Genomic DNA, 24,210 nt, shown 5'->3' with positions numbered 1-24,210 from the left:
TTTCCCCAGGTACCCCAGTAATGTTTAGTACGTACTAGGAAGGTAAGGCAGGAACAGCGAACGACTTCTGCTTTGTGGAAACTATTCGAATAGGATTACTGAAAAACAAAAGTCCAGATTTCAAAGGACAAGGCGGCCCAAGAAATGTCGTGATTGGAATTTTTGTAACATCAGTTTTCAGCTTTCCAGGGATCTAAAGAAAAGGCCATCATCTTGTCCTGTTGAAAATATGGTGTTTATAGAACACAGTGAATGAATCCTTTAAACTTTAGGGGGAAAAATCGTGTTTGTTTGTTTGGGCAGAGGTGTAGAAGCCAGAGGACAACTTGCAGTTCTGGACAACTTGCAATATCAAATTAGCAGTCTTGGCAGCAACTACGCATCCTTAGAGGTCTGAGCTGTCTTGTTGGCCCAGCAACAAGAATTTAAGAATATACAGGTCTTTTATGTTGTTTCTTTGGACGCTTTCTTCATCCCACATTACTTCTTGGTCTTTATGTCTAAGTATCTAGTTATTCTAGGCCTTCAAGTCTGCTCTGGTTTGACTCTGATTTGCCCTCACAGGCTCTTGTGTTTGAGCTCTTGGTCCCCAGATCATGGTGCTATTTTGGGAGGCTGGGGAGTGTTTGGAACTTAGGGTACAGCCAGCAGATATAGGCTACCTGTATCACTGAGGGTTATAGTCTGATCTTGGTCTGGGCTTCCTTCTCCTACGCTGATTCTGTCAGAAACTCTGTAACAGCAGTTGGAAAAGTCTCTCGAAGTTGTCTTCAACTATTAACAATAAAAATAACAGTTATTACCTGACATGTATTAAAGCCCTATATTACAACAGTGCTGTGCTGAGTCCCTTGTGTGGCTATCTTGCTTCCACCTGACAGTAGCTCCCTAAGAGGGTCTCTAGTCATTCTTGTCTCCCTCCTGTGTGAAAGCTATCTCTCTGTATTCGAATCCCACCTAGGGTAGAGCTTCCCCTTTGCTGACCTCATGTTTCCAAGGCTTCCTCCACCAGCCACAGAAAAGTAACTGCCCTGTGTTAAAGATGGTTGAGCTGCTCTCCTCTGTGAGAGGCCCAGTAGGGTATGCATGGCCCGAGACAAAGCATTGTAAGGAAGAACAGCCGAGAGCAGTCTCCTGAAGTAGCTCGTGTTCTGAATTTATTCTATAGTTTCGTTACCCCTAGGTTTGTATTTTAAACTCCTTCAGGGCATCTTTCTTTCTGCTATAGGTATCGTGTCAGAAAATTTCACATTTAACACAAAGGCGTTAAATAAGCATTTAATGAAAGTAAGAAGGAAAAGCAAGCCATGGTTATTTGTATCTCCTAGGTAGGCAGGGCAGATATAGATACGGTGCCAGCCGGGAGGTCAGGGTCTCGTGAAAGTCACTGAGCTGGATCTGTATTGGTTGGCATAGTTAACAGAAAGTTTAGCAATACTAAGTCTAGGGGGTACATGAGTCTGGTTCTCAGACATGTAAAGGAGGCAAATGCATTCAAGCCTAAGGTTAAATTCCATCACTCACTCGGTCAGGACAAAGGTGAAAGGACCAAAGTAGAAATTAAATGGAGCCATAGGAGAGAACTCAGAAAATAACTGCTAGGCACAGAACGGCAAGAGCACATACTTTACTTTAACCGCAGTCTGCCCACGAGAAGCTGCTGCTACGATGGTCATGATGTATACTTGCAGTCACCAAAACCTAGGCGTTATCCTCACTGATTATTTCTTACACCTTCATTTTGTCCGATGTGGTTTTGACAATGTTTTATTAGACATAATTACAAAGAAGTTATTTGCTTTTAAAATCACTAGGTAAGACGTATTTGAAACTTTCGAATTATTTTTTTAGGTCCTCAAAACTGTTTCATTTATTTTAGAGATCAATGGTCAAAAATGATCCCCCAAATTAAACATTAGGTTAAAGAAATATTCTCTTAGAAATGTCTATCGGTGCCCGGCAGGGTACAGTTCCTCAATATTTGATTGTAATGCCACTGCCTCTTTAAGTGACACCTGTAAAACACAAGCACACGAGACAGCCTTTCCCCAGCCTGTTCTATATCGAATAGCTTCTCTTTTGTTTTCCCTAGAAAAAGTGCTTGTTCACTCTGATTTGGTAGTATAATAAACACTTACATGTTATATGTACATAATCTAAAGAAAGAACTGTTATATAATGAACCAGGAGTGGGCCTGACTGTACAAGGGCAGGTATTTAATCCGCTCTTCAACATGGACAAAACTAGGCTCAAAACTAGGCTACTTACATATGTCTTTATTGACATTAATAGCAACATTATTTTGAGAAGTCCCTTTTAGATTGCTATAATGGCTTTTTGTTTTCCAGGACCTTTTCCTCACTATAATCCATTTGTTCCAAAAAAAATTATTATACATTTCTTTTTAAGTACAGATAAGTAGAGTCTTTTCCACCTGAAGTAATCCAGTGTGTGTGTGTGCGTGTGTGTGTGTGTGTGTGTGTGTGTGTGTGTGTGTGTGTGTTGTGGTGGGGAGAGGGCTTCTGCATGCATGAACATCTAGAATTGACTCTTCCATTTTTATTAGTTATATGGAAATAGAAAATTTCTTATACTTTCTGAGATCCAGTCTCCTCATCTGTAAGTGGGAATAAAGTACTGCCTTGTGTACTTGAGAGCTCCTGGGAACATATAGAAAGCAACCCTACAGCATCAGGTAAGTGGTGGACACTGGAATCCTAACTGCTATTTCTAATGTTTGTACAGTATGCATTTGAGGGTTGTTTACATCAATCAATCACCATGCTGACAGAAACGTTAAAACTGGTAAGCACATCAAATATCTGAGAGAGGCAAATCTTTTCTTGGGGATATATCATCTACTTCTTTAGAATGTACTTAATATAGCAAAATTATATTTTGCTTTGTTTTGAGGCATTGACTTAGCAATGAAATGATTGTGTTCGTGTGTAGGTAGTGACTTATTCAATACAGACTTTTTCCTTCTCTGGATTTTGAAGAGTCCTCAGACAAATGGAAGGTTTTCTAAGACCACACATGGATAGTCGTAATTGAACATACCTAGTGATCATGCCTGAAATACAGTCACTAATATTAGAAGTCTGGTGTAAACTGTTAGCTTCCAGAGTAGTTTTCTCTTCATTTTAGTAACCCTGTGTAGAAGTTCTACATTGTTTGAAAATAATTCCTAAAGTTATAGTTACAAATTTAGGAAAGCAATAATTCTAGGAAGAATATGTGTGTATAGAGGCACACTTGTCTGTGTTCAGAAAGGGTATTTTATTTCCCTCCAGTTATCTTCAACAAAACCAATAGAGAAAGCTTTTGTGACTTTTTTTCATTGCCAAAGATGTTGCTTTCTAAGTTCAGTACATATAATCATTGCCCCGGCTTTATTTAGCTTTAAAAAGACAAAAACAAAACAAAACAAAATAGCACGCCCTCATGAACTTCTTTTACTTCTGGCAGAGTCAACTGGCAGAGTCTGATCTTTTCAGTATGTTATTAATTGTGTTCATTTGCTTATTTAATAAAGCACACACAGTGTTTAACGAGCACATTCTACTGAGTGTGCCTACGTGATGCTATTTATGCTGAATGATTCATGTTTTTCTTATTCTGACAACTTTGCAGATTTGTCTCTACTCCAAAAGTCTAACTCACTGTAGAGCTTATACAGAACAGGTATTTGTAACGTACAGTTTGGGGGTTCACCTCTGGAAAATGACACATTAACTTTCACTGTAGATCATAGCTATTCTACTCTGTACAAAGGAGGCTGTGGACGATAAATACTATATTTGGGATCCTGAACATTCTAAAGCAATAGTAATGGCTGTTTATGAAGTGCTTCTATGGGAGCGGTGTCAAAAAGGGTAAGGCAGGTGCGAGACAAAGCCAACGGGGGCTAGGATGCGCAACAGGTGGGAAGAAGAGAGTGATGCTGGGAATAATAAGAATAACCGGCCAAGGACGTTAAATAGCATATGCTGCCTCCTTTAACCCCTACAATATCTCTAACTGGGGACTATTAATCCCACTTTAATGGAAGAGGAAGTGAATTGAGTGATGGGAATAGCTGTTAATACCGTAAGGACTTCTTTTTTTAAAAAAATGCTATAGAATTGAATTTAGGTCAGCCTCAATCTGACTTCACTATATGTGCTAAAATCTTGGGAGAATCGTTATCACTATGTAACTCAGGATCCCGATTGCACACCATGTGGTTGTTTTTACTTAATACAGCCAGGTGCTGTGTATGGAGACTGTTACAAAGAACTTAAACTTGCTCTTTAAAGCTATAGTGGGAGACTAACCACTAGCTCAATCACAAAGATTTTAATTAAAATAACAAGAACAATTTAAAGTTAAAACCAGCTACTGCTTAGGTGGTAAGGAGAAAATTGTTTTATGTTTAAGAAAATGTTAAATGTTGAAAATCATGTAAGTTTTTGTGTGTTCATGTATTGGCATGCATATGTATATATATATATATATATATATATATATATATATATATGAATGCATGTGCACATGTGTATGTGTGTTCTTGGATGTGTATATGTATGTGTGTGTGAAAGTGTGGACATATGTGTTTATGTGTGTTTGTGTGTGCAGGTGTATATGTGTGCACATGTGTATGTATACATTTGCATGTGCATACATGTGTTGACAAAAAGGGACTTTTATATGTTGCCTCTTTTATCCCCTACAATATCTTTGACTGGGAATTGTTATTTCTAGTTTAACAGAAGAGAAAGTGAATTGACTGATGCAAAGCAAAGTCATTTTGTTTTAGGGACAGGATCTGACCTGGCCGGGGGCTCACTGATATATCTAGGCTCCTGATCACCAAGGCCCAGGCATTGGCCTGTGTCCACCTCCCCAGCGCTGAGATTACAAACACACGCCTCCACTCCTAACCTTCTTTCCATGGACACTGGGGATGGAACTCCTCGGGTGTGTGTGGCAAGCACACTCCTGGCTTCACTATGTCTCTAGCCCGGGATTAGGACTTTTAAGAAAGGCATGGTCATATGACTCTAAGAGAATGCAAAAGCCACTTAACACTTGCAAGCTGAGCTCACGATTCATCCCTGTAAGGAACAGCATGTCCCAGGAGAACGCATTATTTACTCTGAGAAAATACCAAGACAACCAAAGGAAAAAGGCTCAAGAACAATTATTCCTAAAGAGAGACAATTATGGAAGTGGACCGTATGAGGAGGAAAATGTTTTTATTCATTGATTTAATGTGCTTTTACCGAGTGCCTTCGTACCGCCATCAGTATCACAGTGCAATCTAACAAAGAACATAAGAGGAAACTGGGTCACAGTATTGTGGGGCGACACTGGACACGTGCTGAACTGTGCAAAGGGCAGGTAATGGCTAGCATTCTGTATTCTCCTTAAATTTTTAAAGGTTGATCCCAGCATAAAAGATACACTTTCTTCTTGTGTTACATACTAACATATGTACCATATCAATTGCTAAGATCCTTTCATTCGCCGAGCAAATCGATAAGCCCTTTATAGGGAGCCAGAATTACAGGATGAGGCAGTGAAGGGCTTAGTGGAAAGAGGGGCAAAGGGAGTGCAGTGCAGAGAGAAAAGACATAGGGAAGGGAAGGCAAACATCAAAAGTGTTAGAACACATATCTAGGGGTACAAGACAAGACAAAGAAAGAAAACTCATTTTCCCCCACTTTCACCCAAATGTAGTCCTATCTATCTATCTATCTATCTATCTATCTATCTATCTATCTATCTATCATTTATCACCTATCTATCTATTATCTATCTCTATCTATCACTATCTATCCACTTATCATCTATCATCTATTTAATCTATCAATCATACATTTATCTATATCATCTATCTTCTACTATCTATTATCACCTGTCTATCATATATACCTATCATCTGTTTATCTATCTTCTATCTCTATATCTCTATCAATCTATCTGTATATCTACCTATCTTCCTGTCTATTACTCACCTGTCTTCTACCTCTCTCTCTCTCTCTCTCTCTCTCTCTCTCTCTCTCTCTCTCTCTCCTGTCTCTCTCACTTCCTTTCTCCCTAGTTATCTATCTATCTAATTTTCTATCAGATTTTCTTCTATAACTGAGTGCTATGGCCTAAATATAGGATCCGTGTCTCTCAAAGATGTGTTTCCATTTTTATATATGTTCACATTCTCTCTAGTCACTTGCTGCCCCCCACCATTCTCACATTAACCACGCCCCTCTCCCCACGTCCATTGACACTTGAAAGTTAAGTGTTCACTTTCAACAAGAGCACTTTTAATATTAGTCAAGCAGGCTAAGAGCAATGTACTACCCAACAGGTGAGCTGGCAAGGAGATAATTTAAATTCATTTTCTGATAATGTTTATTTAGTCCATATTGCCAACAGCATAAAGGAGAAATACATAAGACTTCGGGCTACTTCTCTTTGTCTCTACTTTTTAATGAGAAGAGAATTGGGTGTGAGGAAAAGAAAGAAGCAATTTTGTACCCACAAAGGAAATTATCTACTCAGGATTGTCTGCTGCCCGCCAGTGTCAGTACCTTTGTCTTTAGCTCTAGAGTGTAGGTGCACACGCCATCAGGAAGATGTGTGGAAAACTCAACCTTCGATGCAACTTTAGTTCTGAAAGCAACTAAAACTCAATTTCTGGGTAACATTGGGTGCATTTGCTAAGCAGCTTAGCTTCTGCCAACAGCACCAAATGCACAGTTACTTAAACCGCAATTGTCGTAAGGGTTTTGGAAACTACAAACATAAACTAGTATCACAAGGATGGCAGTTAATGCCTCTTCCTTTCCTGGCTGCTCTGCCTGGTCTAATGTCAGTTCGCTAAGTAAAAGTGCTAAGCCTAGAGCTTCGGCCGCCATGAAGATCCGTTTGCTCATCAAACATTAATTGTATAAATGTTAAGGGCCGGTTGCTAATAACAAAGGCCCGATTCCTTAGGTAATTAGAGCAGCTTTTCAAGTGCAGTTGATTTTCCTTATCAGGAGGTCACTGATTGGCAAACAAATTTCGAACATAATATTTCAAATGATCAACCTTATCTGACTGACTGGTTATGCAACTCCCAGCACTGGCACAGACGCCAGGCCCTTCCCTCAAACTGCGCGCTCACGCCGTGAACACCATGCCTCTGTCAGCATTCAAAAGGACGAATACATTCGTACACACTTAAAAACAGCTATGTGCTCTTGTTAAAAGTAGAATCCACTGTCACTTAGAGTCTCAAGTTATTTGGTAAGGATAATGTGTTGATTTCAAAGGGTAGGTGTATGGTGTGGTGTGGGGAGCCAGGGGTGTGTGTTTATCCTCTGAGGAAAGTGGCCTCCAATTCCCAGTCTGTTCTGGTGAAGTCAGTCCCTGTTTCTGTAGTAACACAAGACAGGGCCCCAAGACAGAACCCCAAGACCTCTGGGAGAAGTAATCCTAAGCACCACAGGTCTCCTTTGTAACAGATGAGGTGATACATATGTAAATTAACTAGGCGTCACCTAAAGGAAACCCATTCCTCTTGGGATCTGATCCTCAGAAATTGTGGAAGCGCCGCTCAGCCATTTCTTAACCAATGCTGCTGTACTGCAGAGTGGGTTACCTGGACACCTGGTGCATTCTGTCGCGGAGAAAGGCACTTGGAAAAAAAGTCTCGTGAAAATTCTGCTCATCGCCTAGGGTTCAGTGCTTCTGGTAGCAGAGACCTAGCATACAATCCTGTCCCTCCCCTCCTCTTCTCCCCTGATCAACAGGATTACTCTGAGGATGTTAAGAAAAAGTTTCCCATAGTCTATGTTGGGAACAACCAGAAAGCCTGGGAGTGGGCGGAGAACCTGGGAAGAGATATGTGGCAGGCAGAAGGGTGGGGGTCAAAATTGCCCACTGCTACTCACCCTTCTGGGTCATCCTGGGAGTCGCTGTCCGAGGTCCATTCCTCGCCAATGTCTGGCAAGGTAAAAAACAGAGTTTTGGGGACAGGACCTGGGGCCATCCATACACTGGGCTCTGGATCTCCAGGAGCTGGCAGCTGGCGAGGGTTCCGTGGACTTGAGGCTGCGTTGCTGTTGCTGTCCAAGGGAATGGTGACGGAAGGCAGGGTCGCCCAGACAGCCCCTGAGCTGGGCAAAGCCCCTGAGCTGGGCAAAGCCCCTGAGGCCAAGGAGCACACAGAGCCGCTGTAGAAGGCTAAGGGCAGTGCTATGGATGCCCCTGAGTTGCTGGGCAGAGATCCGGGACACCCTGCTGCTTCTACCCTATGGGTGGCTGCCGAACTCCTGGGGTGCGAGGCAGGGAGCGGAGTGTGAACAGGGGTGAAGGGTTCCCGTGAGGCCGCGGTGTCTGGAGGCAGAGATGGGAGCAAAGTCAGGGTCTCAGCCTCTCTAAGTGATGTGCTGGCTCCGGAGTCCACTGATCCTGTGGCCGCTGCACCTCCAGGGTGGCTGGAGACCGCCGGGGACGCTGTTGAGATCTTGAAGATCTTGGCAAACAGAGACCCCAGGTCCAACACAGCGACCTTCATGCCTTGGTCCTGGAGAGGCTTCTGTTACTGTTGCCAGGAGGTCAAGGACGCCAGGTGTTGGGCTGCAGGGCTCCATCCACCGCCCCCTGCAACAATCTGGATCAGGTGACCCTGGGGACGAGCAGGGGGTCCTGGGGTCCTGGCACACGGCTTCCTCGGCTTCCTCGAGGCTTCTAGGTCTTTTTCCACCTCTAGGAACCTGTTGTTTTCAGCGTTTAGCTCCTTACAGATTTGACAAGCCCTCTCCAGTGGACCCACAGATTGCTGAAATTGTAAAAGGTAACAGAGGGAGGCAGGTTTGCCTCTGCAAAGAGAAACGTCTCCTGCCCCACAGTGTAGTAAGATGCCCAAGGGACCAGGAGCACAGAGCTCAAGAAGAAGACTAGTGTTTGATGCACAGATTATGGGCTAAACTCCCTGGAGATTCTCTGGCTGGCCCCTGGGGCTGCACAGGCGGTTGCTAAGCTAAACAAAACCCCTGCTAAGCTCTCTGCTAATTGGACTCCAGACTGTAGCTGGGCTGTGTCCACAATAGAAACACCAGCTCCCCTCCTTGACTCCTGCCTTAAAGAAACAGTTTCAAATTTCTCCATCATCCTTACAGCTTCAGGCTGCCCAGGAGCTAGGACGTTAAACATAATCCCTGCAAGCATACACATCGGTTCCAGAATGTTCTGGAACTCATTCAGCTTGACAAGGTCAAATATACTATGCCCATGATCAGTCCTCCATGGGAAGGGTGAGTCAGAACGTGAATTGAGGGAATATACTTGAAACGAGGTCCACTTCCTTTACTCCGAGATTATTTTCTGTCCATCACTGAAGAGGTCAAGATAATTTATGTGGAACAAATGGGATTACGCCTAATTTGATAAAAATAAATATGACAGGTGGAGTGTATGCCTGTGAATGCCTGCCGCAGGGTGAGGTCAGTGTTGAGGGCTGCAAAAGACATGGGTGGGGTTTATTCATTGACAGCTTTGACCTCTGTATACTTCAGTCTTTGGCAAGTTCTCAAATGGGGCTCTGAGCTACTGTCATTTATGCCCATTGGTCAGCTTTGCTTCTCTGCTTGTTGTAACTATGGCGATATATTGAAGACACTTTAAATGAGGGGGTCTTTACACTACTGACTGAAGACCAAGACATCAGCACATGAACCTGGGAGAGTATTTCTTATCAAACTGTAACATCTTAAGAACATCAAACTTTGCATTTTCCTATAGATTGCTCGTTTTCTATTTATCATATTGAAAACTGCCTATGATCTATTTAGTGCTTCCAACCCCGCTAATAAACATGTCAGAAGCACCTTTGTAGAGTTTCAAGACTAGTTAAGCAGTGAGAGGCAAGGAGATACATTCTTCTTGAAGTAGAACAAAAGGAACAAAGCAAAGCTGATATGTATCTATCTCACGTTGTGACAGCATAAGCCCTTAGAAACCAGTACAGCATGTGAAACCAGTATAGCATGTGACCACCACTTCAGTTAGCATCAGCTGGGAGAAAGCAGAACATCTGCACAGAGAGAGGGGAGAGAGGGGGAAAGGGGGGGGAGGAGAGAGCAGTAAGGCTCCATCTTAATTAGATTCTTGGAATAGGAAAAGTGTGCAGTTGTCAACATTTAAAGCTTGGAAGTAAGGATCAGGATGAGGGGAAGAAAGAGTGAGTGCCAGACAAACCAAGGTTAGCAGTGGTAGACCCTAGAGACAGAGGTGCTGGAGGAAGACCAGAAAAGCTGTGCCAACTGGAGAACAATAAAAGGCTACCAGAAGCAGATGCCAGAAACACCTGCCATGTTCTTGTCATTTCCCCTGTGCTACAACTTGCCAGGTGGTCCCCAAGCTATGAAACATACATTAGGGTATTCAGATATTTCATACAACTCTTCAGGCTTGCTGTAAATGTTATGTGACCAGCCAGTCCTTTGTTCTTATACTGAAGAGTTAAATTTCAAAAAGTTAGTCTCAAACAAAGTCCAGACATGCCTGAGAGAATTTGAGATAGGGCTTACCGGCCCGACTATCAGCTCCCAAGGACACTGGCCATCTGGAGCCACCCCCTCCCCTTCCTTCACTCCCTGAGGATGGGTCATCCCCCTGCTGCAGTGAGATGAGTTGCCCTGCCCACATTGCTGAGATGCTAGATTACACGTATGCTTTGTTGATGTAACTCCGTGCCAAAAGTAACTGTGTACCCTTTGTATTAACCAATTATGTGTATCCACACGAACCCCCTGGTTTTCCCTATATAAGCTCCTGCCTAGAGAGGCTCAGGGCTTGACTCAATCTCCTGTGTGGGATACGTGTCAGCCCGAGATCTCGTAAATAAAACTGCCTCTTGCTGATTACATCAAGACCGGCTACTCATGTTTCCTGGGGGTACCCCAACCCGTGACTGGAGCGAGAGTCTCCCCAAGTTTGGGGGTCTTTCATTGGGGGCTCGTCCGGGATAGGAGCGTGACCCCCGGAGACTCGAATGCCTCTTGGAGGTACGTTGGTGTGAGTGTTGAAAGCGGCTGCTCTGTGTGTGTGTGTGTGTGTGTGTGTGTGTGTGTGTGTGTGTATGTTGTGTATCACGTACTGTATATTGTGCCATGGTCTAGGTTTAATTTGAGTGCACTCAGGTGGATGGGCTTCCCACCCCGTATTTGAGTGCACCCCGTTTTTGAGTGCACTTGGGCGGATGGGTTTCCCCGCCCCGGACAGATGCCTGTGAGTAGGTACTGGGTTCCTACTCCGAATAGCCATTTTCTTTTTGTTTTCTGTTTTTAGATAGCAGAAGTGGGAACGCCCCAGCTCTGGGAGACGTTCCAAGAGCTGAATATTGTCGGGAGAACCTGGCAACTGACAGTCGAAAAGATCTGACTGTGACTTGACTTTGGAGGTCCCGTTCGGCTGCCTATTTAAGTATAGGCACGGACAAGTGTGCTTAGATGTGTTAGTGTCTGTTGTCTGTATTCTGTTTCTGTGTTTGGTATCCCAGAAGCAGCTAAGGTTAAGCTGCAGTTTGGACCAGGTACTGAAGGTACCAGGCATCTGTGGAAATTGGTTATAGGATGCTTTGTCTTGGTCTTGTTTGTCTGGTTTGTTTTCTGTGGTATTGTCCAGTGTCTTTTTGGCTTTTGTTTCGTTTTTGGACTTGGACTGACAACTGTGTTTGAAATCTTGGACTGACAACTGTGTTTGAAATCATGAAACTGTTTGCTTTGTTTGTCAAGGAGTTTTACTTGGTCCTCTTGGTGCTTAACTTAAAAGTTAAAAATAATTTGCTTGAGAGAAATTGTTTTCTGCCGGGGAGTTTTATCTTTCTCTCTTGAGCCTCCTCCCCAAGGAGAGCTGCCCCTCTCTTTACTCCCATTGTCCAGCCCAGCTGCTGTTAACCGTTGTGTATGAAGGACTCCCGGTTAGCGAGTGATCCGTCTGAAGCAGGCATTAACAAGAACCTGAAAGCTTTACCTTAGATCCTGAAGAAAAATTCTCCCTGTTGCTTAAACATTCACAGCTTCTAAGGAAGGGACAGCACAGAGTAGAAAAATGTAGGGGCTGAGGGTGGCAAGCATGCAGGCCTGCTAGCAAGCTACAGGCTGCGCATGGGCAGCAGCACAGCTCTGGCCAAGTCAGCGTAAGAGGAGTTTCAAGGTAAGGAGGCCGGCTGGGGTTGACGCTTTGACAACAAAAAGATAGCATAGAGTTAATGGTTGTATTATGAGACTTTTGGCCCTGAAAAAAAAAATTCCAGTTGCTGCCTTCAGTGGCCAGACCTTCAACACTTGCTCACAAAAGGAGAGTGTTCATTAAGAGAAGTTCTTTAAGGGAGCCTGCTTTATCTGCTGGCCCTATTCCAAGAGAGGAGTTGATCTCCAACATTAAGTAACCTTCCCTGTTAGTCATCATTGACATGGAGAGTGCCTTTGATCCTATCCCCACAGCAGCCAGTTCCTGCCCCTGTGGTCAAAATGCCCCAGGTTGGGGGGCAGAGAAGCCCCTAAAATAGTTTCAAAGAATCTACAACAAACTGTGAAGAACTTTGTTTTGCCAGTCAAAATTTAGAATTCAGGCTTTGGCTGTGGTTAAGGTCAGGATTAATGTTTTCTTTTCCATGGGCCTTTAACCCAGTGAGACAGCTTGGTGAAGGACTACTACTACAGTCCTGATAGCCCCAGGTGAACTGGTTACAATTCTTTTGTCAGCCACTTAGTATCGAACACCCAGGTTCTAACACTCTCTCCATCCTTTTGTTATTAGTTCTTACTAGAAGCCTAGTGTCCTTCAGAGGCTGGGTTTATTGAGAGACAGAGCCACTGAGCTGGCACTGAAGGGAGGTACTTCTTAAGTAAAATCTAAGTCCAGAGAGATAGTCGATAACAGATCAGCTGCCTCTCTGCTTGCCTTTCTGTTTCACAGGAACAAAGCTTGTACTTATTTCTACAACGGCCTTTTTGTCCCAAGAAGGCCTCCTGGTTTAGCTGTGTGACTAAATGCTATTTGTCCTCTTCAGTGGACCTCTATTCTCAAGATTCTCTTGTTTTCTCACCATCCCATCTGAGATGCTTGTTAGTAACTGTTACAGGTCTTCTTTACCACTGAGGAAAGACGGAATCCTACTAGAGGACAGAAAGAATGTTCCAGACACATATGGAAGGCCCTCACTTCTGCCTGTTGACTTGAACACCCCTGAAGGTAGGGAGTGCTCCGGGTCTGCTGCCAGGCTCCAAGGGTGGGTCTCCGAGGGGCTAGAAAACGCCCCACCAATTTGGCTAAAGTAAGAAAAAGATATAAAGAAAAAGTTACAGAAACTTGAAGGGTTAAGCTAAGTCACTGAGAGAGTTGTTGTAAGTTGCAGAGAAAATAAGGTTGATATATGGTTCAGGGTCGGTGCACAAAAGTGGACAGCAACTAATAGCTGTAGAAGAAGATACAGACAGAGAGACTGAGGAAGAGAAAGAGGAAAGAAGGTAAAAAGAACAGGAAGCTAGGGAAGAAAAGAGACAAGAGAGGAACATATACTGGCCACAGTAGTTAGGGAACCTAGGAAGATAGTACCTGGCAACAGAAGAGAATTCCTGGCTAAAGATCAGTGTGCCTAATACGAAGAAAAAGGACACTGGGTCAGGGACTGCCCAAGAAAGAACAAGAGGGGCCACTGGAGAGCTTCTTGGTCCTAGAGTGCTGGCTATGTACAGAGATAGAAGGGAAGTGTGGATACAGGAACCCAATGCTCTGTGCTCCTATCCCCCCCCCCCAGTGGGCCAATATCCAAAGACCTTGAGTACAGGGGGCTACTGGCAACGAACAATACTTATGGACTGCCTGAAGAACAGTGGACCTTGGCGTGGGCCGGGTAACCCACCCACTAGTTCATGGTCATCCCTGACTGCCCCTATCCCTTGCTCATGAGAAAATTGCTCTCCAAAATGGCTTGCGAGGGCTAAAATGGCTGGATGAGGCCATGTGTATGCATATCTACAGACTGTGTATGTGGAGCTTAAGACCTGTCTCAGTGCACCAGAACCTGATGCTGGGAGATGTGTGTGTGGCTTAGTGCCGTTCTCCCTGGAACACATCATTCCTGCCAGCCGGGCTCTGACAATTATCACCCAATCCAGGACTTAAACTGTGGTAGAGTGGCTGATGTTTTGCCTTTAAATGAAACGTCCCAGAGGATGGGATCACTGATCAGCTGACATGGACTAGATTCTCCACCTGTCGGGGGCAATCTGGTCACCTCGCTGCCCAATCCTGACCTGGAGCCACCACAGCACAAGTGTCAAGCACTGGCAGAAGCCCATGGGTGGAGGAAAGACCTCTGCGACTGGCTGATTGACCCATGCTGAAAGCTGAGGACCTTGTCCACAGACGGGAACAGTTCTCTTCATGAAGGTCAGAGATAAGTGGGTGCTGCCATGGTGGACAACACAATGTCATATGGGATGGCTGAACTTCTACCCCCCAGCACATCAGCGCTGCAGATGCCTTTACCATCTCTTGGATGCCCTGGTGAAGCCAACAACTGTGAGTACTATTCATTGCTCAGGATATCAGAAGGAAGAGATTCAGCGGCATGGGACAGTAACAAAGCAGATAAAGTGGCTCGAAAAATGGCTATGCAGGAGCCTATCCTGGTTACAGGCCTACAAGAGACAGCCACTGGGAACTGGGATTGGACTAAGGGATGGCCTCACTTAAAATGTACAACAGAAGAAAAGGCCCAAATTGCTTAAACGAAAAAAAAAAAAAAAAGACAATGACACACTTGAGGGAAAACTATATTCCTCAGAGAAAGGTATGTCAGTACGTAAATGCTTAGCAAGAAAACAGGACAAAGAGACCTAGAGAGTTTAGTAAAAAGTCGAAGTAAACTTTACTGAGATAAAACCAGGAAAATATGATCACAAGTATCTCCTAGTGCTTGTAGATACCTTTTCAGGAATAGACAAAAACTTTCCTCACCATACAAGAGATGGCCTCTACAATCATCAAGAAGATACTGGAAGAAATCTTTCCCCCGATTTGGAATGCCCAAGGTAATCTGGTCAGACAATGGCCCTACTTTCGTTGCCAAGGTAAGCCAGGGTGTGGCCAAGTATTTAGAGGTCGATTGGAAATTACATTCTATTTACAGACCTCAAAGTTCAGGACAGGTAGAGTAAATAAATAAAACTCTAAAAGAGATCCTGACCAAATTAAATTGACCATGGAGACTGGCGTAGATTGGGTGGCCCTCCTTCCCTCTTGCTCTCTTCAGAGCAAGAAATACCCCTTCCAGATTCAGCTTTACCCCCTTTGAGATCTTATATGGGGCCTCAGATCCTCTGACTGTATTAGATGATGTTACTGAACCAACATGTCATAGTAATAATGATTTATGAGTCAGGCTAAAAGACCTACAGGTGATACAGAAAGAAATCTGCTCACAGCTGGCAGCAGCCTATGCCCCGGGGACCCCTGAGACAGCTCATCCCTTCCAGGTCAGAGACTGTAGCTACGTACAATGACACGGAGCCCAGACACTCGAGCCTCACTGGAAAGGACTGTACCTGGTGCTGCTGACCACCCTGACAGTCGTCAATTCTCAGCCCTCACCAGCCGCATACTAGCTGTTGAGGCTGAGAGCTGGGACCTAGAGGGACACTCAGATCTTCAAAAAGCTCCCTAGACTTACACATCAGATAAGTGACTGGGAGGTTGTTATAATGCTCACTTGAGGACTGTGCTTTAGAAACAAGAATTTCATGGTTGCCCTGGGTTCCATCGAGAAAAATATAGAGATAGGCTTGATTTCTATTACAAATGATGTAACATTACATATGTTAATACTCCTAACACTTCTTGGGACTGTGCCTCAGGGACCATAAGTTTAAAAGTTCTAAGATAGTCATGACCTTGTTGTATAGGTTTAGATAGTGTTCAGATTGGAATCCTAAAGACTTTTTAGCTGACCTCCAAGAATACCTAACCTCCCTCTCAGAGGTAGTCCTTCAAAATAGGAGAAGATTAGACCTGATATTCCTTAAAGAAAGAGGGCAATGTGCTGCTTTGAGGGAAGAATGTTGTTTTTACCTCGATCACTCCGGGACCATTAAAGATTCTATGGCTAAACTTAGAGAGAGGTTGGATAAGAGACGACGAGAAAGAGAAACTACTGATAACTGGTTTCAAAGCTGGTTCGATAGGTCCCCATGGCTTACCACCCTGCTGTCAGCCTTAGCTGGTCCCTTGATTATCCTCCTCCTTTTGCTCACTTTTGGGCCCTACATCATTAATCGCCTTTTAGCTTTTGTCAGGGAGTGAATTAGCGCTGTACACGTCCTCATGTTAAGACAACAGTACCAAGCTGTTATGCCAGATGAAGCTGAGCTCTCCCTGTAGTTCTAAGATTAGAACTACTCACAACAAGTAGAGGGGAATGAAGAGTTAAATTTCAAAAAGTTAGTCTCAAACAAAGTCCAGACATGCCTGAGAGAATTTGAGATAGGGCTTACCGGCCCGACTATCAGCTCCCAAGGACACTGGCCATCTGGAGCCACCCCCTCCCCTTCCTTCACTCCCTGAGGATGGGTCATCCCCCTGCTGCAGTGAGATGAGTTGCCCTGCCCACATTGCTGAGATGCTAGATTACACGTATGCTTTGTTGATGTAACTCCGTGCCAAAAGTAACTGTGTACCCTTTGTATTAACCAATTATGTGTATCCACACGAACCCCCTGGTTTTCCCTATATAAGCTCCTGCCTAGAGAGGCTCAGGGCTTGACTCAATCTCCTGTGTGGGATACGTGTCAGCCCGAGATCTCGTAAATAAAACTGCCTCTTGCTGATTACATCAAGACCGGCTACTCGTGTTTCCTGGGGGTACCCCAACCCATGACTGGAGTGAGAGTCTCCCCAAGTTTGGGGGTCTTTCAATACTATCTATCTATCTATCTATCTATCTATCTATCTATCTACCATCTATTTACCTACTATCTATCATCTATTTACCTATCATCTATCTATCTACTATCTACTATCTATCTATCTATCTATCTATATACATGTATATATGTATATATACAGACAAACACACACACATATACAGGCACACATACACAGACTCATATAATTCCTACAGTAATATTTTTGGATCATAGTTGACCTCAACTGAAACCATATGACGAAAAATCTAGGTGATGGGACCATAGTATAATCAAGTACAGATGAGGTCATTTGCATAGATCCTAAGCCAATAGGGCAGTATACTCTGAGGGAGAAAAGGTTTCAAGAACAGTGACATAGGGAAAAACACCCTAACCTCTGTGGTGACAGATATGTGGAGCACCACAGTCTGAAAACTACTGTCCAGGTGGTAAAGGAAGAGAAAAATCCTGACTTGCAGGTTTCCAAGGGATCGCAGCTCTGCTGATACCCAGTGTAGGATTTGTAGCCTGCAGAAGTGTGCTACGTGAAGCCATCTTGATGTGATAATTTGTTATGATAACCCTAGGAAACAGGGTATTAAGTGGAGAGGAGTCCCTCACCATCAAAGTATTTTACTTGTGATTTTAGAAAATCATTCAGTGGCTATATTAGCTTTAAACAATGATGATAGCAACTGTCTTTAATACGTAGAGAAAGCGACAGAACGGGAGATGGCCGAGAAGGAAGTCCAACTGCCAGTTAACTAATGGATATGGCTTTCTGAAAAGCTAGCCTCATACACTAGGGACAGTGGATGAGTGATTGATCCTTTTGTTTCTGCAGGTACTGCTTTGGAAAAATGATCTATAATTGCAAGCATAATAAACCCTTCTAAGGAAGACACTGGGTCTTTTATAGCCATTGTTCATCCATCAACAGCTCTTTAGACTCATGTGAGATGTTACCAGGCTAATCCTTAATTACCAGCAGCATGCAGTTTTCATGACATGAGCCTTAGGTGATGGACCATGATGCTCTGGCCATTATTTCTAGACTAATGCATTGAAAATAAATAATGTATGTGCTGGGACTATACTCATTTTAGACAGCCTGTTAGGAAAAAATCTTATTTTTCCTCTGACATTTAGTTATGACATCAAGAAAATATTAGGGAATTATAATGATGCTATGAACAAATTTTATGTCTTGGTCAAAAACATAACATTTGATCAAAAACAAACAGCAAAAGAATAACTAACTTCTTGATGAATTAAATACCTACCTGTTTCAAACAGGGACATCTTGTGGGAGTTACATTTTTTTAGAGAGTAGAGATCCCTAAACAGAGCCTAAAAGGTTTAAAAAAAAAAAAAAAAAAAAAGCTCCCAGCTTTTCTTGAGCTGACTTTTCTTTTTGTGACACCAGGTGACATTGATTAATTGGAGGCAAAGAGCTATAAAGAAATTATAGCTACTTTCACTTCTAAGTTCATTCAATGTTGCACAATTTGAATGCTTTCGATGGGTGTGTCTATTTATTTTCCTTGAAAGCACAACAAATGCAAGCTTTCACAAGACCCTGGGATAATTTGCTTAATATATGATTAAATTTGTTCTTCTAAAAGGAAAATATTAAAATAGGAAGAAAAGGTTTCCTATCATCAACAAGCTACATTCAGGCTACATTCAGATAAAAGTTATTTGTGCATCATAACAATACATACTGGGTGTCAAAGTAGATACAATGTAGCAGAGTGTTGGGCCCTATCTTGGTGTTTCCCTCCCCCTTTGCTGAGCCTTTTAGCCTGATATAGTAAGAAATTGTTTACACCCTTGGCAGCTGCTCTTAGCCCCTGATTTGGGGCTGGGATTTTCCATGGCACCCTTCCTCCCCACTGAGCCTTCCTTTTTGTTGTTGTTAAGAAGTTGTTTATGCCCCTGATTCCGCCGGAACTTTCACCACATAGATTTTTCCTGTTTTCCTGGTTGGGGATTTTTACCTGCCTTGTTGTTTTTCCACAGCTTTTGCCTCGGGTATATAAGGAGATCCCAGTAAAGCCTTAGTGGCACTTGCTGAAAACGAGTGACCCATGTACGTGTTTTCTTTCAACCCTGCAGATCTACGCCCGATATTCACACACTGGCGGCATAGGCGCAGACAGCAGAGAGGACAAAGGACCAGAGTGGCAAGCAATCCAGTTGTGCTGAGTTCCTTGTCATAAAGAAAGCCTTACTTACCCAATCTGAGCAGCATGACGCTTAGGTTGCTCACAGAACAGAAACCATCTTTTGCTGTTTCTGGGATTGTTGAAGTAAGCTATCAACATCATCAGAGACCCATGACCTTTCTCTCCTTTTTATTGCATACTGTCTGGGTGTTAGGAAACCACCCATCTTTTCCTAAACAGCTACACTGACGGTACAAGGAAGGTTTAGTTCAATGTATATTTTGAGGAGCAAAATACTTGCCAGAAGTTTGTTAAGCTAATGTCCATATAAGTCTCACTGTCAGGAAACAGACCAAAGCCCTTCCTGAACTAATGGCCAGTGAAGAAAATTGACATGTGCAGCTGCATCCCCAGACATCAGAGAAGAACTCTACTGCTGCTCCTGTTGTCACTTGAACAGTCTGAGAATCACAAATCAAGAGACACAGAAGTTTGTTGTGTAGGAAATAAGCAGGATTTACTCTCAACAAAAATACCTTCAGGGTACATTCACTCTGATGCCCCAGGGAAACCACCAACATAAACACTAAGCCAAGTCAGATGGTCCTTCTTTTGAGAAACTGTTACTCAAACAGTGAGTAGCTGGTCACCTGTTATTATCAGATGAAAAGGCAAACCACTGGTTCACAGCCCTCATTATTGTCTATACATGTCACTTATACACAGAACATATCTTCTTCCTTTCAAACGTTGTCATTAAATCTTCTCAAAGTCAACTATCACAATTCTGAATGCTACTGGCCATGGTATACACAGGACATATGCCGGGTCTTAAGATAAAAGAACAATTGTTTTTGTGCATATGCCTACGGTTTTTCCCAGGATTTTTTTTTTTACAATTGTTAGTTAACTGAGATGGAATTGATTTATAAGAAAATGATTTATTTCACTCATGGTTTTGAAGATTGAGAATCCAAAGGGCATGGTGGAGGCTCTGGTCTTATTAAAGATGGACACTGGAAGAACATCGAAGGCTCCCTTCTCAAACCAGGAAGCAGACAGCACAAAGAGCTGGTTCTGTTGCTTGCTTCAGCAACGTCCTCCAAATAGAACCACAAAAGGGTCATATAAGAACCACTCTTGTCCCTTTTGAAAGCCCAGACCCAAGGACCTTCTGCCAGGTGGTAACATATCTCTTAAAGGTGTTACTTCATCTCATAATACTATCCCTTTGGGGTGAAAGTTTCTGAATACTTAGACTGTCAGAAAGCATGTAAACCAGGCCCAAGTCATAGCAATGTGACCCAGAAGGACATAAATAAACCCAGGGGACAGAAGAGGGAAGAAAAGAGATGGAAAGTAAATTGTGTAAGAAGGGTATAATGCAATGTGTAAGGAGTAAAAAGTATGGCAGAAGATGAAACGTAGAACAGCATGATTCTGTCCTTAAATTTGGAGTGTGTGCTTTGACATCTTCAGGGGTGTATCCAAAGGTACAATGTTCAGAATCCACTGTGTCAAGACCCAACATCCTGGACACAATCCAGGAGCATCCCTTAAATAATATCTCTCTCTCTCTCTCTCTCTCTCTCTCTCTCTCTCTCTCTCTCTCTCTCTCCACTGCTGTGCTGAGAAGTCACCAGTACTTTTAACAAGTGCAAATGTGGAGAGGGGCAGTCCTCCTGGCTCTCCTGCAGGCTACCATAGAAGAGCACAAACTTCGAGGTCACATAATGTCACAGAAGCCACCTGAGATGGATGTCATCAGAAGAAACTGTAGAGTCACTAAGCCACCAGGTTGAGCTGTTATCAACAAAGCCCATAGGCACTGTGTTTCCTACAAATACCTTGGTTCTCCAAGGAAGGGCAATCTCACTTGGCTTAGTGTTTATCGCATTGGACATCATTTTCCACCAAAACAGGCTGAGCAGAACATCCCCTGAAACCCCTTTGCACAGAATGGTTATTTCCTTGGAGGGGGAGACAGAGCTTGGTCCCTGAGTCTCCAAAGTCACACAGCCAAGGTAAAGTGTAGCCAGGGTTTGGCGGTTTCTTGCATTAGCAACAGCATGTCTCTAATTCTTGCCCAGTGTTAAAGTTGTACTGATTCACTCCCCTAGAGAACAGGTGTGATTCAGAAGGATTGGAGGGGGAAAATGGTACCTAAACACCTAAACTCGCTCTTAAAACTACACATTTAATCCAGCAAAGACAAGGAGAAATGTCTGGAGAAAAAGCAGGGCCACACTGAGCAGACACATGGATAAAAGTGGGAGGGGCAAGGTGCCTGGGAGAGCCATCGTTAGTTCTGAAACAGCTGCGTTTATTCACTTTGCTTTTTACCCATCGGATCAATACCACATAAACGTGAGAGAATGGGAGACAAGAGGAAAAGGAGAGGGAGGTCATGCAAAACTTGAGATTTAAGCTGAAGTTCTAGAAACTGGAAACTTCTACAGCTGACGCATGTAAACCTGGTGTGTCTTTGGGTAGCTATTACAAGGCTGGAGGATGTCAAAGACAGCTCTGGAACACCATGGTTCTCTTCTGTTTGTTTTCTCTACCGTAAACTTAAGTACCAGACAGAAAATTGCTTGATAATAAACATGTATTATCACAAAATATAATGTGTTCCTTCTCCTTTATAAACATACTGTCAAGGGCTGCAGTGATGGCTGAGTGGTTAAGAGCCCTGACTGCTCTTCCAGAGGTCCCGAGTTCAATTCCCAGCAACCACATGGTGGCTCACAACCATCTGTAATAGGATCTGACATCCTCTTCTGGTGTGTCTGAAGACAGCGACAGTGTACTCATATACATAAAATAAATAAACATACTGTCAGAAGTTCAAGCTACCTTTCAAACAGTTTGCTGTTTGAGAATCAACCATGTTCCCTTCATTCCTCTGAACACTGCAAGCATCAACACTGCTGTACAGGACTCTCTTGAGTTCTGGGTGGTCAGATTTCAAGGAACCAGGACAGTCATGCACGAGCAGAATCCCAAACACATTGTTCTGCTGCACTGCTGGTGTGAATAAGTCCTAGGGTTGCTGCAAGGCAGGCAGGACACTCGTGGCAGTTGACTCTCAGCTGTAGAGGGGAAAAATGCACTGAAGGGGAGGAACACAGAACCACAAACCTTTCACCCCGACCCCAAAGCCAGAGTGGCTGGAGCTGGTAGAAAGCATGGAAATGTTAAGAAAGATCAAGCTACGACACAGCAGTGGTCATGAATGTGGAACGTCCGGGATGGAGGAGTGTGGGAAGGGTTAGAAGGGAGGGGGTGCTGAAAACATTGTGGATATACTTCTCATATATGAGATTCTCAAAAATGAAATAGAAATTAAAACCCCAAGGTAGGGAGATCATTTCCATGAAGTTGTAAAAAGCCTAGAATAAAAACAAAACAAAACAAAACCCTAAAATATTATACTAAATGACAAACTAGGCCATTTGAACTTTGTTATGTGTAAAAAAACAAGATCAACTCCAACATTTTGTCAATCGGTTCACTTATCCCACCTTTCCTAAAAGCCAGTTCTACCTTTACATTTCGACATGCCTTTTAATTTCCAACTGATTCTGAGTAGCTCTCACAAGGCTGAAGGATATCATAAAAATCTCTGGAACACCATGGTGTCCTGGAACTCCCTCTGTAAACCAGGCTGGCCTTGAACCCACAGATCCACCTATCTCAGCCTCTCAAGTGCTAGGATTGAAGGCTTGTGCCACCCCGACCCAGTTCTTACTTCCGTTTCTTAAGTCACTTGACCTTCTATTACACTCTCTTCTTTTTGAAGATATTCATCCCAAGTCCCATGGCTAAACTGGATTCTTCCTGGCACCATCTTACTGAATGTGACCATTAATCTCTGTTGCCAATTTAGATAAGCTTACCATTACCTACAAGACACACTTCTGAGCACATCTGTTGGTATATGTCCAGAGAGAGCTGCAACAGAAGAAGGAGGTTCCACCCTGGGTGTGGCAGGTAATGGGATCATGACCTTCAGTCTTCACTCAATACAATGGTGAAAGGGAAAAGTGAACGGAGCACCAGTATTCATTTCTCTCTGCTTCTTGACTCAATGCAATGAAACTAGCTGTCTCCCCACTGCCACCCTGCCCTCTCCACCATGATGGACTATATTCCACCCCTAGTCATAATAAACTATTATCCATAAATTTTTTCTACTGTATATTCTGTTACAGCAATGAGAAGAATAAATACTTTAGGGAGGTTCTACAATATACTTCCTCTCTCTCTGAAACGAGTAAGAGCCACAATTTATTCAACTATGTCGATGATCCTGATCTTTGATTAGAGTAGCCTAACACTACAAAAAGATCTCACTCTAAAACCTTAGTCAATAATGAATTCATTTGTTTCCCAGGATTTTTGAAGAAGACAACTGAGAGAGGGTAGAGGTTGGGGAGAGATTAGTCGGAAGTAGATTCCTGGTAATTTGCTTAAATGATGAGACATTGATAAATAAATGATGTTAACGTGGTCTCATCTTCATTAACAAATTTATTCTATTATTTTTCAGCCCAATTGAAAAAGGGTATCAATTTTTTATACAAACTTAAACATTAAACTCCACATAGATCCAGGTGAACTTTGTTTTCTCAAGTGCAAAACAGAAAGAAGCTGGAATGATCAGGGAGCATGGAGGTGGGGGTGGGATCCTGATAGTATTAAACAAGTTAAGTTCTCTATGGAAACTAGAAGTCAGACAAACATCCGTCCCTTCAATCCTTTTGTCTTAAACCCAAGGGATATAGACTCCTCCTGAGAACAATTACGAAAGGCAGTCTACAGATGCTCAAGATGTCGCTTCCTGTGTGGGTCAAATACAAGTCAGAGTTTCCACATTTTACTAGTTTTATTTGTAGTTGTTTAAACAAGCCACTCTGCGTGACTTAGTCTATTAAATATTAATAGAAAAAGTTATATTTGAGTTCAATTTATATTTGGCTATTTGATTGGCCATCTTAAAAGTAGATAAGCAAGAAAATAAAAGCAAAAATGTTTCTTGCTTTTCATAAATCAATGATTATAAATAATTTGAAAATATGTAAAAGTAAAGAATATTGAT

At 43.0% G+C, this 24,210-nt stretch overlaps 2 protein-coding genes and 1 long non-coding RNA gene across 2 annotated transcripts in view; 1 reads left to right on the top strand and 2 right to left on the bottom strand.

The window, feature by feature from the left end:
* Positions 1 to 9,013, bottom strand: part of Fam149a (family with sequence similarity 149, member A) — a 59,250-nt gene extending 50,237 nt beyond the window's left edge. The window contains 1 exon segment of the mRNA NM_001427705.1: positions 7,921 to 9,013. Within this exon segment, the coding sequence (NP_001414634.1) occupies positions 7,921 to 8,546 (626 nt within the window). The 5' untranslated portion in view covers positions 8,547 to 9,013.
* Erich1 (glutamate-rich 1) overlaps positions 1 to 24,210 on the bottom strand; it is a gene marked incomplete at its 5' end in the record, with an annotated part of 52,793,804 nt that overhangs the window by 28,694,451 nt on the left and 24,075,143 nt on the right.
* LOC148000568 (uncharacterized) lies at positions 13,352 to 14,830 on the top strand. Its single transcript, XR_015639917.1, has 2 exons — positions 13,352 to 14,560; positions 14,678 to 14,830. It is a non-coding gene; the product is annotated as an uncharacterized LOC148000568 (long non-coding RNA).

Source organism: Rattus norvegicus, chromosome 16 (assembly GCF_021556685.1).
Source record: "Rattus norvegicus strain SHRSP/BbbUtx chromosome 16, alternate assembly SHRSP_T2T, whole genome shotgun sequence".
In the NCBI taxonomy this organism is placed as follows: domain Eukaryota; kingdom Metazoa; phylum Chordata; class Mammalia; order Rodentia; family Muridae; genus Rattus; species Rattus norvegicus.
Note: the sequence above shows the minus strand (reverse complement) of the source record. Positions and strands in the feature narration are given on the sequence as shown.